General features: G+C 42.6%; 1 protein-coding gene across 1 annotated transcript; it reads right to left on the reverse strand.

The window, feature by feature from the left end:
* Positions 1-1,041: 1,041 nt before the first annotated feature.
* Positions 1,042-7,852, reverse strand: GPR78 (G protein-coupled receptor 78). The gene is made up of 3 exons (XM_061369370.1): positions 6,940-7,852; positions 6,390-6,503; positions 1,042-2,523 (listed from the first exon to the last, which is right to left on the reverse strand). Exons 1-3 carry the CDS (start codon positions 7,605-7,607, stop codon positions 2,286-2,288), a joined length of 1,020 nt encoding a protein of 339 aa, XP_061225354.1. The 5' UTR covers positions 7,608-7,852; the 3' UTR covers positions 1,042-2,285.
* Between the last annotated feature and the right edge of the window lie 6,633 nt (positions 7,853-14,485).

Consider the following 14,485-nt stretch of genomic DNA (forward strand, 5'->3'; position numbering starts at 1 on the left):
CTGGCATGAATAAAATTTGTTAATTAATAGCATATGTAGCAGTTTAACTATGTTCTATACATTTATATTATGTTTTATACCTTTAAAATGTGGCTTATAGTTTAATAGCTATAAAGTTGGGGTTTTTTCCTTTACTATTTTCTGGATTCTAGAATAGAAAAAATCAAAGTAAAGCTTTATTTCATTTGTATATTTTGGAGGTGACAATTTTATACACTTAGCTATGTGTAACATATTCTTTTTGTACAGTTAGCACCATTTGTTTAGGCAACCAAAGGTAAGCTAACAATTGTAGGTATCATTAAACTCATTCACAGATAAATGCTCTAGTCTATCAAAACCTTTTGGCACAAAAATGACTATAAAATGACTGCAAATTTAGCATCCACCCCCCCCAGACATATGCGGGTTTTGTATTGCAGCTGAAATGAAAGACTGAAGCACTGGGGTTTTGTAGCAGAAGGCATGTGGAGGCAGACAGGAAGACAGTAAAACTGGAAAGATTCCATAGACGACTTTTTTTTTTTTTTTTCTGAAATACTGTATTTACACAAAATTGGAGAGAGTACAAATACTGTTACTAAGAAGACAAAACCATACTAGTACATTCAATTTAAACACAGGCAGAACTATAGATGCAAAACACAGAGGCCTAAGGTACTTGCAAGGGGGAGAAAAAAGCGTTAGAAGGGCCTCAGAGATTAAAAGCAGGAGGTAAAAGAACAAAGTATTTGTCACACAGCATCACCTTTCCTTGACTTCACTGGGCTTGCAATAAGATGCTCTCCTTCCTCATTGTGGGTGGCGAGGAAAACCCTCCTCATGTGCAGACTGCTCAACACTGATTTTAAAACACAGTTAAGTGTGTGCTTAATTTTTAGCATGGGAATAGAGCTGTTAACTTCAAATGAAAATAGGTTTGTGCCTAATCACATACTTATATGCTTAGTTTGACCAGGAATAGACTTCTCAGTGCTTCAAAAGGTCAAGTCCATTGTTACATAAAAAATAAGTGTTCTTTACCATCTTTTTTTTTTTCCCTTAAAATAGATTTTAGAATTTCTTTAATTTTACCCTTATGTAATCAATTAGAAAATAATAGCTTACTGAATGCCATACAATATTTTGGTTCGTGTCATATAATCAAAGGAATATAGTTAAAAAATAATTCCCACATTTTTCCAAAGCCTGTTTAGTTTTCAAAAGAAATAAAAGAGAAAAATACATGTAATAATAAAGCAGCTTTATATTTCTGGGCATTTGGCAGCAGGTCTGTTATAATATTTCTCAGACATCTCTTGGTATCAGTTAAAATCACCAGATTAATTGATCATTACAAAAGAAAAGATTGTACAATATTATTACAGTCCACCAAATATAGCCAATGCATGAAATATTTTACATATTATGCATCCCTTAAAAAGAATTAACATATTTTAGCCTGTTCTTTGAAAACACATAGCTTCTGAAGCAATATATTTTAAACACAGTGGTATCTGTCACTTCTACTGTCTAAGTGCTTTTTTTTTCTGAATAAAAGCTTGTTTGAATAGGACTACTAGCTCAGTGATGGAACTACAGTGCTATTTAACTAAATTCCTTATACATCTTTGTTGCTGTTATTGTAATCACATACCACTGAAGTGCTAAATATTAGTAACTCAGATATGTGGACTTTGGTTATGCTTGATAGAATACCAGCATATCAAATATATGTACCACTTCCTAAAGGCTATGTTACAATCATGATGCTTAGTAATAAATAATAGTAACAACAATCTCAGATTCAAAGTGCTGACTCACTTCAGGCACCAATACAATAAATCAATCAATTAAAAGACTTGTTCAAAGCTAACAGAGCAGATCCTGGGCTGCTGAGTTACACGCACAACAAGTCAGACTCTGAACCTCTCCTTCCACCCTGGGGATTCCTGTGGTCCCAGAAGACACTGGAATGTCACGTCTCATGTGGAGTGCTCCAAAACATACCAAGTCTTCAGACATGAAACATTAAAAGCTCTCTAAGCTTCTCTAAAGCCTCCAAAGGCTCTCTTTAAACCCCTCAAGCCTACTCCATTCATGCAGGGACATGACTTTGCCAGATATTGTACTTGGCTTCAGACCAGGGCAGAGCCTCTCATGAAAGTCCACAATTAAATGCATTGCATTAATGCAGCTTTCATACCCTGGAGATTCTGTCACCACTGTTGGCTTGAGAGGGGAAAGGCAGCTTTCCAGCAGCAGCAAACACCTGTCTCACTTGAGGGTGAATGCTTTTCATGTTGTTAGTTTGTTCTGTGCAAGCAGTAATCATTTTCGGTGTCGAGAGAGCTGTTGTACCCTGAGGACGGATACAGGTCCCTCTTAAGTATCCTATTGACGATGTTGATCAGAACTTTTTTGTACTGTTGACGTAAAAGTGAGTAAACAAATGGATCTGATGCAGCCTTACTGTAGGTGAGGCACTTGCTTATAATTCCCCAGTAGTAATTTATGGTAACAAAAGGAAGGAGCTCTATCAACCTGTTAAACATTAAAGAGAGATGGAAACACTTGAGTGTTATATTCACACTGAGACCAGTGCTGAACTCATGCCTCATGAAACATTAAGGTAGCACTTATTTTCTTGCAGTACACAGTCCCTGAAGAAGAAGGGCCCTGTACTTACTCCTTGTATTCAGTAAAGTCAAAGGGAACTTTTCTAGCAAGGCCACTTTTCTATGGAAAGAGAAAAAGCATGTTTTCAATGTTAATGCTCCTATGCATTGGAGATAAGAAAGTGCTGCAGTTTATTGCTCACTTTCTGAATTTTGAGAGTTGTGCTGACAAATGGTGAAAATCTCAGTGACATAATTAATTAATTAAATAATTAAGTGACTTTCCCATGGCAAGCCTGAGATAGGCAAATATGACTTGTGGCATTTAGGCTCACTCAGCTCAGTTGCCTAAGTATAGCTGTCTGTTGACACTTAAGACATTTGGGCATAACACCCTTGGCATCAGGCTGCTACTCCTGGAAGTTGTGGGTCTCCTCTAGGTCCTGTGTCATATCTGTCAACCTACATAGAGGTTTTGGATACTATGCAACATCCCAAATGACACCAGGAACCTGGTCTAGGTCATAGAATCCACCCCCTCAGGTACAGAACAGTGAATCTGCATTACACCACTGCTGTGAATTATCACATATGCAAAGAGAATTCCTGGTAGACCCCTGTATTATGAGGAACATGGCACCTGCAATCCCATAGCATGTGTAGGAGCACAACTGCATATACTTACCTATGAAAGTTTCTGTGTGCACTTGGCTGACCACTAGTTTGGCCAAAGAAAACAAGGAGACAACAGTTTTATCATCATTATATGAACAGCCAGATGTCTCCAGACCTGTGTCTCCTACTCTGGGCTTCACGGTTGATTTAGTGGATTCAGCACCTTGGTTGAGATGGGTGTATTAATCAAGGGGGAAGAAACTGCAACTAAGTTAAACAATTTTTACACAGAAGTGAGAGCAAACCTTCAGACTGTTTCAGCAAACATCTGGCACACAGCTTATCTGCAGCAGGCAAACTCTCCAAGAGGGTGGAAAGAACAGGGTGAGAAGTTTTTATTATCCATACATCTTTGGTGATGTACAGGAAGCCTTTTGCAGGAGCAGGAATATATTGTTGTGCTATATTCATTCCAGAAGTAAAAAAGTACCATGAGATAAAATAGCCCTTTTCTGTAGCCTAAAAACATCACTGTTTGAAGATGTTAGATCAGAAGCTTTCTCAAGGCTTGAAGAACCTTCTGGCCTCTTTCCAAAGTGCAGAGCTTCCAGTGTGCAGGGTGTTGACTTTTGAAGCTGTTCCAATCCTTCTGCATGGAAAAACTGACCTACCACCTCTAGGACTGAACACTGCAACAAGGGGTTGAACTCTGACAGAAAAAAAATCTCATTTTTATGTGTAAAAGTGAAATCATTCTTATGGCAAGTTCATTTAAAACCTGATGACTTTTGTTTAAAGCTGCTTGGAAAAAATTCCAGTCAATTCAAAACAGAGATAAGAAGAAGACACAAAATGTGAGAAATAAATAATTGTATAATAAGTGACACTTGGTTGCTTAAGTTTTTCCCATCCTGCATATTGTTCCAATACAAGAAATACACATTTGATATTTACACAATTGATGTTTTTATAAAGACACTAAACAAGAAGAGTAAGGTATCTCTCAGTCATGGAACTAGATGTATTACTATTGTTCCCTTTAATGTATTATGGGCCCAAACATAATTGCACTGAAGCCAAGAGAAGAAGAATTACACAGATTTTAATAAGATAAAGGGCCCGGCCAAATCAAGTCAGCCTGAGAAATATCCATCTGAATACATCTCAGTATCATTTTCTTGTTTTCAGTGCCATTACAAAAAAAGATGAAATTCATCTCTCAGCTTTTAGTGAACAGATGAATATATTGCTAATGATCCTAATCTCATTCACATATCTGAAATGAGGACCAAATACTGAGCACAAAACGTAACCTGAGTCACGGGGCCAAAGAGCAAGAAAACAGGGAGCGTGTTTTTCACATTGTCTCCATTGACATTGCTTCAGTGCCACCCCCCTGGAAACCAGGAGTGGGGAAGGAAGGTGAAACAAGCATGGCAGGAAGTCCTCCAGCCTCACCTCCACCACCTTTTATCTACTGCTGCCTGGAAACTGTCTTGCCACTGGGGCAAAAAGCCTTTGAGGATGTCCTCCCCAGACCCTTGCACATTTTGCTGTCGCTGACCAACTTGGTCCTTGTGGCTGAGATAGGAGCTGTGCCTTGACACACACATTTACGCAAACCAAGCCTCAGCCTTCTCTCTAGTGACACGTAAGGAACCAGTTTTTCACACATAGAAAATGCACCATCTCACATTTGCCAAATGAAAGGTCTGAAGAAGGAAGCCTCTTTTATTTTAGAAGTTTATGAAAAGTATCTTCACCCTGAAAAATGTGGCAGTGCTGGAATTTGCTGAGCTTGGTAATGTTCAGATGGAAAGAAGATGGTAAAATCCATTTTGCTCAATATAATTATACCCTGATTATGACAAAAGTGAACAGAATATGACTCAGAATGTACTGAACAGTGATCAATTAACCTTTTTACTCTGTGATGTAATGTTAATATTTGTAATAATCCTTTCAACTGCAGAAAAAAAGAAACAAAGCAGTCATCTAGGCAATCAGTCAAGAACCCCTTCAATCTATAAATGGGAACTGAAATACATGTCATCCTAAAGGTTAAAAACTGTAGCCATTTTTGAGCACAGGTTTAAATCTGTGGAAGAAAAGGGCAAAGGCAAAAATCATAAATGGCATGTGTTTATGCAGCTGTGTAGAATCAGCCCACTAAAGCTGGCTTATTTCTATAAGCTGGGGTGGCTGCAGACTCTGGCAGCTTGGTAGCACCCAAGGGGTTGGTTTGTGGACTAGTGCACCTTCCTCAACAGAAGGGAGTATTTGAAGGTATCTTGGACACACTGTTAAGTGGGAAATAGTTTCAAAAATCACTTGTGAAAGAAGATGTAGCCCATTTTAGTCCAGAGATGAAAGGCTAAACCCTGAGGTGCTGCAATTAAGTGTAGTTACATTAGCTTCCAGCTCACTGGTGTATGCAAGTTATGAAAATAATAGCCATATGTTCTATAAAGACTATACAAGTATGGAACAAGAACAGTGCATGACTACTTAAAAAGGTGCAGACTACTAGGGTGGACATCAGTAACTCTGGCCAGTTGAGGCACATGGTGTTTCCTATACATTTTAAAAATCTAATGATTCATTTCCCTGGGAGATAACTCTTACACCTCATCACAAGGCCATGCTGCATCATTGGCAATGCATTTACAGACATTAATGTTTCCAGACACAAAGTTTATCTGACAAGTTATCAGCCTGGATAAATGTAAATTATGTCATCTCAGCTGCCAATAACAGCAAGCTTGGCCTTATGCCTTGAAAGAGCAAAAAAGACCTGAGCTAATCAGGAAAACTGTCTGCTTTCCTCTCTATTGCTCAGGTTGCGCTAATAAGGAAGGGTGGTAAGTCTTTTCAACTGCCTTCATTTCCCACTGGCATGTAATTAATTCCTGGTACTTGTCCTAAAAGCCTCTTGCTCTTGGCAGAGGTGCCCAGACCTGGCTGCAATAGGGAAAGGAAAGCCAGAGGCTGGGTGTTCAGGCAGAGTCAGTGTGTGTAAGCTTGTGTGAGTGTATGAGTGTGCTCTGCCACTCAGACCCAGCCTCGGTTCTCCACTAGGTTCTGGTACCCCAAAATTAGCTGTAGCCTCCCTCCTTCCCCAGAGTACCTGCACATCAAAGGGCATATTAATCCCCCACCCCAACAGGCGATACTGACCTGGTGATAATGTAAGGACCAAAACAGATCACAAACGACCCTATAAAAATACTGATTTTCTTGGTAGCCCGCTGCCTCCTCCGTTTCTGCTCATTAAGACAGCGCTGCTTCACACTGTGAAGGGAAAAGAGCAGTTGGTGGGTTAAGGCAAGAAGCGGGTAGGCGAGAGAGGAGCCCAGGGGAGAGGGGAAGGACCCGCTCCCGGACCGAGAGCATGTGCACCCGGAGAGGGAAAGGCAGAGCAGCCCCTGAGGGCAGCCCCTGCCCCTCCGAGGCTGGGGACTATCGCACTCACCAAAGCAGCGGTTTCCGGTTAAAGGGGAACACCCGTCGGAGCGGGATTAGCATTTAAATAAAGCGGGTTACTAATGCACAACCCACCGTTTTCTGGCACTATAAACAGCGTCTGAAAGTAGAGGCAGAAGCGCTCGCCATGTGGCCGTGGCAGGGGAGGGTAGGACGGGGTGCTGGGGGAGGCAGGGCATCCTCTCCGCCCGGTGTACCTACCGCGGATGCCCCGGGACTATGCATACGAGCACACACGCGTTACCTGGGGTGGATATCCACCAGCAAAACCAGAGTCTGCATGGTGATAATGTCTATCCGCTTGCAGTGGAATCGTGCAACTTTCAGCACCTTTAAATAGGTGAAACACAAGATCACCAGTGATAGCATGAAACTGGTCGAGTGAAAGACGATGGTGAACACTGTAAATCTTCTCCGCTCTGTCTCTTCTTTCAGGTGCAAGGTGCAAGAGGCATAAACGCTGCTGTAGTCTACCCACGAGTAAAACAAGGATACCAAGGGGAACGTGAGGGAGTGGAGCCACGAGTAGCCCATCAGTATCACAGCGTCCTTATACCGCATCTTGCTAGTGTAGCTTAAGGGGAATACCACAGCAATCCATTTGTCGATGCTGAGCGCTGCCATGCTTAACATCGTGTTGGAAGTCAGGAAAGTTTCCAGGAAACCCACAGCTTTGCAGACGCAGCCCCCGGGGGGTTGCTGGCTCCTCAGGATCCCTAGCAGGGTAAAAGGCATGTTCAGGACGGTGAGGAGCAGGTTGCAAAAGGATAAGTTCACCAGGAAAACCCCGGCCACCTGCCTGCGGATCTCCGTACTGTAGACGAAGCATAGCAGCACCAGGAGGTTGGAGAGCAGGGAGACAACCAGCACCAGCACGAGGAGCAACGCCAGCAGCACGCCTGCCAAGTCCATCTCTCAGCGGGTCGCCAGGAGCGGGCGAGGGGAGGAGGAAGGGGGCACCCGAGCCGGCACCGCAGCCTCGCCTGCCGCCGCCCGCTGCCGCCCGCGCATGTTGCCGGCGGCTCGGACGGGGGGCAGGGGCCGGGGCAGCGGGGTATAGGGAGGGCAGCAGCGGGCGGGAGGCAGAGCCGAAGGTGCAGAGAGAGGGGCGAGGGGAGCGGTGCTGTCAGAGCGGAGAGGACCCGTGGGGGAGCGGAGTTCCCCGGAGCGGGGTCCAGAGGAGCGGCGTCCGGAGGAGCGGCGTCGAGGCACCCGGCTGCAGGAGCCGGAGGTAAGGGGGAGATAGGGGGACCCGGCAATGGGAGCCGGAGCTAGAGGGGACGGGGCACCCGGAAACCCGGGCTAGCGGGGCCGGCGTGGTGCGGCCCGGAGTCGGGCTGGGTCTGGGGGGAGCCGGGTCGCGGTGCTCGCTGCGCGCTGTCCTCGGTGCTGAAGCGGGCGCTGCTCTGACAGCCGCGCCGCCCTGGCCTCAGGCCGCGGTCCGCCTTGTCCCCGGCGCCTGCACCCGATCCATGTCCCACCGCGGCTGCCCCTCCGCCTCCTTCAGGCAATGAGCATCTTCCCCCGGTGCCCAGCCCCTGAAATACTCGAGCCTCCGAGCCTCCCGCGGCGACTCATGCGCAGACGAGCGGCTGCGAGGCACACGCTCAGCCAGGGATCGCGGATCTGTCTGATCCACTCCTGGACCGCAGGAGAGCGCAACAGGAAGCCCAACTTTCTGCTAATGGGCAGATCAGGATCAGACTTTGCTGGCAGCGAGCTGCTGCTAGTTTAATCCCTGTGTAGGGCTCAGGCACACCCTGAGCACATCGGCTGCTTCCAGCATTCCTGGATCCTGGCAAAAAGCCAGCACCTGTGTCCCCTCTACAACTGAGGGATTACTTGCCCTTTCTCCTCCTTTTATCTCTTAGGGCCTAGAGGAACTATGGTTGCCCACCCCCTGCGTATTAACACTGTTTCCCCACCAGCCAGCAGTGAGAGATGTTGCTTGGAGACTTTGGCCACTTGGACTCCCACTTTTAAAGCCCCAGCTGACTGAACAAGTGCCCACATTAGGGTGATGCTGGCATGCTTTGTGGAAGGCTAAAGTGTCTCTTTTACCATTCTCCATTTACATTGTTAACATGACAGTGTGATGACAAGAAAAGTTCCTTTAGTTATCACATTGTGGCAAAGGCTGAAAAGACAGAAATGAAAGAGTCCAGAAATTCTCCCTCAGCATTTGTAAAGAAAGTGGATTACACAGCTAATTCCAAAACCCATCATAAATCTTTGCCTTTGATTAAAAATAAAAGAAAAAGAAAAAAAGAGGGAGTAAGTTTTGGTCCATCAAAACACTGGTACAGAAGAAAGCTGCCATGTCTAATCACTATCACATTTTACAGTTGATCGCCAGAACTGACATGAAGAAAAAGGAGAAGAAAAGGTAGCTTTCCCACTATCCAAAATGATTATTAATATCCTAAGGAAATGCTGTATTGTATGTCTTGTCCCCACAATGTAACCTTGTCACGCAAGTGTTACCACTGTGTGAATAACTGCACAGAAAACTGCTTGAAAGAGCCTGAAGGCAGTGTTTGTATTTTGTTTTTGTTTTCCAATAGCAGTTACAAGTTTTGGATCAGGCCCTAATTGAAAAGCTTGTTATGGTAAGTTTTGTGTCTTAAGGAAAGACCAAAGCAGCAAGACACGAGATGTGTTATTTGGAAGAGAACCAGTACTGTATTATTCCTCAGATGGAAAGAAAATTAAGGATTTCTTTGATCAGAAAGCTGTTGTTTCCAAAGTTATAAAGGAGCAGATACAGTCGGCACTGCTTATGCTTGATGAACAAAAATCGAATATGTATCTGTGTAAGCATTTAAGAAAAAAAAATAGTCTATAACAGCCTGACAATACCAGTTCTCTTTGAGTTCAGCTGTTGTATTTATATCATCAGGGAATCAACACTGCAGAGCCAGACACTGCACAGAGGGTTGGGAAGAACTGAGTTGTCATGGGAGAAGCTGTCTGTGTCAATGTGGAGCAGAGGTTCTGCAATTACTCCTTCTCTCACATCAGCAATTCTTAAGGTTCCTATTAGTCAGAACCCATCTATGGCTTACCTTTCATTTAATAGTACCACAAGGTTATGGAGCTTTTATGATAGCCTTCTGGGATTAGAGGCTGTCTGTGTAATGATGTCAGGTGGGATAGACGCTATTTTATAGCATCACAAAGGCAACCTAGATGTGCTGTTCTCTTACTGTGATAGCTACTTGAGAAACTATTTCCGGTTGCATGTAGACAGAGGGCACATACACACATAATTTGTCTTGTACAGTCTTTTCAAGTGAAGAATGAATTGTTTCTGAAAGCTAATGGAGAAAGAGCACATCAAAATAAGACAAGGGTAAAAAAAAATTGACAAGTGGCAGAATGCCGTGAAAGGAATTACACTGCTTTTCCACATGTACAGTGAATTGTATGTTCCTCTGCAACAATATGCAGGGCTCAAAGAACTCAGCAGGGATGACAATGTTAGATTTTCCCATTTGTTTTCAGTGAACCATTGCTAAGGTGATAAGCTAAGCATATACATAACTTCCTGTGGGATGCAGGTCTTCTGCTGATCCTTTCCCATTTACAGGCAGCAACCCACAACACTTCATACTGGCCACCTTTCAGTCTGATGTTCGAATGCCCATTTACAGCTTATAGGCTGAAAATAGTCACTTATGTGAGACTGGAAGCCTTGAACTTGCCACTGTGGGTTTGCAAAAGTAGGTATCTTCCACCTTATACCCTGAAAACACACGTACTCCTGCTACCTTTCGCATGTAAGCAGACAGCCATAAATCACTGCAAATAACTCATTAAACACACATACTTTTCCCCATCAAGATCTTACAGTGTTTACTTTCATAATCAAGGATGCTGTCTTGATTGAAACTGGGGACTGTGGAGACTGCTGCATTACAAATAAGAAAAGGGAAAAAAAAGAGTCGCTTGTCATTAATTATCCTTTAATAGACACAGACTATTAGTTAACACAGATTAGGTAAGTACTTGAGACTCTTATTCTAAGATCTGCATCATTCATTAAATCTACACATTCATCTGTTCTAAATATTGACTGAAACTTATTGGGTTTAATGGTTAATGGACTGTATTCTTTGGAAAGGAATAGGGGATAATTCAAATTCCCTTTTAGTTTCACTCCAGGAGAGATGTGTCATGCAAATTACAATGTAGGTCACAACTGAGCATAATTCATCCCTAATCAATGTATTCTGCAATGACTAGAAAAAACATTTAATTTGGTTCTAATTTTAAGAAAGCACTATGAAAGAAGGAGATCTCAAACAAATTATATCAAATAATTTGTAAGTACAGAGAAAAGCAACCCTTTCCCCCAGATTTTCGCATGATAGGTGAAGAGAGGGAAATTAAGCTTTATTAACCAATATGGGGGGAAATGGAATGACTCATAGAACTGATGTTAAAAACAAAGCTTTTAACTTCTAGGCCACTTGCTAAAAAGGGACCTATTTCAAAACTGAGCAAGAATGATAATATCCATGAGAATTTTCAGTGTGCTCTGTAAGCAGCTCTGGTAATCGTAGTTCCCAACAACCAATGGAAATATCTTCTCACCACTACAATCACAGCGGGTATGTTGCTGCTGCATTAGTTTTAGTTAATGAAGCTTTAGCGAAGTTAGAGCCCTTGAGTCCATTAAGGCTCCACAGCAATTTGTTTTCTTTTTTAATCACTTCATTTATTTTTTTTTTCCCTCTTTCTTTTCAGAGTCCTGCCTTATGATTTGAACTCTAGGGTCTTTGAGCAAGCAGGACATCCTTACCTGCCATACAAATACAGCTTTTATTCTTCCTGGATCTTTAAGACAAATAAGCAAGCAGATAGTAGTAATGTGATAACTAACACGCTGTTAGCCTCTTCAGAAAAGATGCAAGGCCTGCCTTAGTCTAATACAATTCTGCAACACTGTTCCTATGGCAGAATTCCAATGGGCACATTTACCACCTGTGGAATAGCTTTGTCATAAAGATCTTCCTAAAATGGAGTAAAGCCAAACTGAAAGGTCTACACATTCCTCCTGTAGACCTTCAATTTGCAGGGGAAAAAAATGGAGTAGTAAAAAGCATGTGTTTTTTTTCAGAACTACAACTGCATAACTACATAACTTCCTGAGAAGGGAGAAAAGAGATATAAAGTTCAACCATGCAACAGTTCTGCAGATTTAAATTACTTCAAATTGCTTAAATATTGTTATAAGGATCCTCATAATTCAACAGAAACTTGAAATTGTATAATAAAACTTGCAAAACTCTTTTGGCTTGTATTTGTGTATGCAAACTACACATATTCCTACAGTCTACGAAAACTGATCTCAGAGTAATTCTAGAAGTAATATATGATTTTGGAGGATGGAGCTAAGGTTTGAAGAAACAGGTAAAACCACCACAAAAATAGCTGGTGAGACCACTTTTTGAATCTTGTGTTCAGTTTTGGACCCCTCACTGCAAGGCAGTCAATGAGGTGCTGGAGTGTGTCCAAAGAAGAGCAAGAAAGAATTGTCTAGAAAACAAGTCTCATGAAGAGTAGCTGAGGGAACTGGGATTGTTCAGGCTGGAGATAAGGAGGTTCAGGGGGGACGTTATTGATATCTACAACTACTTGAAAAAAAGTTGTATTGAGGTGGTGTTGGTCTCTTCTCCCAGGTAACAAGTGATAGGACAAGAAGAAATGGCCTCAAGCTGTGCCAAGGAAGGTTTTGATTAGATATTAAGGAAAATTTCTTCACTGAAAAGGTTATCAAGCATTGGAACAGGTTGCCCAGGGAAGTTATAGAATCCCCATCCTTGGAGGTATTTAAAAGATGTGTAGATGTGGCACTTAGGGACATGGTTTAGTGGTGAACTTGGCAGTGCTGGGTTAACCGCTGGACTCAATGACCTTAAGGATCTTTTCCAACCTAAATTATTCTCTTATTCTCTTATTCTGTTTCTGATATTTCCTAATGGAAATGGAAATGCACAAATACTGGAGTATGAAAGGAAAAGAGCAAAATACTCACAATTCAAAACAGTTTCAGCTGTGATACAATTCTGAAAATGGATATGTATAAATATGTGTCACTGCTTCCTCTTTCTCCCACTAGTTCATTTTGTCTTCAGACAGAAATACTGTTTCCTTAAGCAAATGGCACAGGAACTTGAATCTCTATCTTCTGTAACTCAGTGTCAAGTTAGTCAAAATACCCAGATTATGCCAGTTCTTTGCTCAGACTGGTTCTGCAGCACGGTTACCCCTGACTTAATGGAATATTTAGGAATTGGGCCATAACTGGATTTTTTCATTTTACAATGGTATAATTCTTCTGCAGTCTGGAATGAAAAATAAAATCGTTAGTGGATTCCTAGTGAATCTCAGTGTAAAAGAACATGTAGCCTCCTTCCATGTTCATCTATTTTGTCCACTTCTTAAGGATTTGGTATATCAATAGATTTCTAACCTGACAGGAATAAAGATTAAAGTGCATTTTCCCTATTTTTCCTCAGTGCTTCACATACACAGTGGTTCAGTGACAGCGCTGTACTACACCAGCTTGTTATAAAACTTATCAAAGCTGCAGGCACGGGGATGAAATTCCCAGGAGTCTTTTATTGGCATTTTCAACAAATGCGACGATGCTTAACACTTCCAGGGGCCAGCAAACATTAAATGGCATTTTTCAGAAACTGCTGAGGCAATTTATTTATTGTTGCAGTGAAGTTCCAAAACCAGCATATGAAAAAAACAGCATGTATTCTGCTATACTATAGAAACTCTCCTTTTCCTGCCTTATTTGCTCAAAGTCCCCCCTCTCCCTCTCATCTTACACAGTTCGATTCTGCTTTCCTTGAGTCAGTGCAAACCCAAGATGAGTCCCTTAAAGCCACTGGGAAAACCAATGCAGTGGAAAGGAAAACAGTCAAATAGAAGGCTGTTGAAATAATATGAAGCTTCTATGATAGGGGCCATTTTGGTTATAGTTACTTATTATACAGACTGCTCTCGGCAAGCACACAACCCAACTCCTTTGTGCAGCAGAAAGGCTGATCTGACAGAGATCATTGATGAGATGCTCAGGGACAGAGATGTGCAAAGCCCTTTGGGTAGCTGTAGAGGAAGGAGTGCATGCACACAGACAGGAGCTTTTTCTTAAGCTGTTTGCTCAGGAGCAGTTTAAACAGCTGCTGAATCAAAGGAACAGAGAGCACTGGGCTTGTGAGATTCAAAAGCCGCTGTGGGTTGGACTCAGGACATGACCAGAGCAGCCACAGCAAGTCAAATTGCTCTGGCAGCATGGCCCAGTGCCTCTTGGGTCTGTAAATCCTCTCCTAAGGGGCAGACACAAGTTATCTCCTCATGGACATGCAGCACACCAGTCCCCATAATTCAGAAGCAACAGCCATGTGCTGTACAAAGCTGACTTTGCCTCATTCCTTTAACCTTCATGTATTAATCTTTCTGTGGCAGGTTGTTGTTTGAATACCCTAAGCAATAGTTTGCCTTTCCCTCAGCAATCACCGCAGAGAGGTTTCTTCACACCCCTGCTAACAGGTACAGTTTCTATTGGTGAAGGTAGTCAACTGGCACCATCTGTTTCGAGGAATAAATAGAAGGATATTTTCTACAGCAATTCTGTAATATCTAGGTACTGTCCTCCTATCACACCCATCCCTTTCTCCTGCCTACCCACCCATCCACCCGCCTCCACATCCATCCGCAGGAACATGTTCTTGCAGAAAAAAACACTCTGGCTCAGAAGAGATTCACTCTAA

This window comes from Neopsephotus bourkii, unplaced genomic scaffold (genome assembly GCF_033783945.1).
Source record: "Neopsephotus bourkii isolate Nb327-2 ecotype Australia unplaced genomic scaffold, CSIRO-AGI_Nbou_v1 NB_144, whole genome shotgun sequence".
NCBI classification, from domain to species: Eukaryota; Metazoa; Chordata; class Aves; order Psittaciformes; family Psittacidae; genus Neopsephotus; species Neopsephotus bourkii.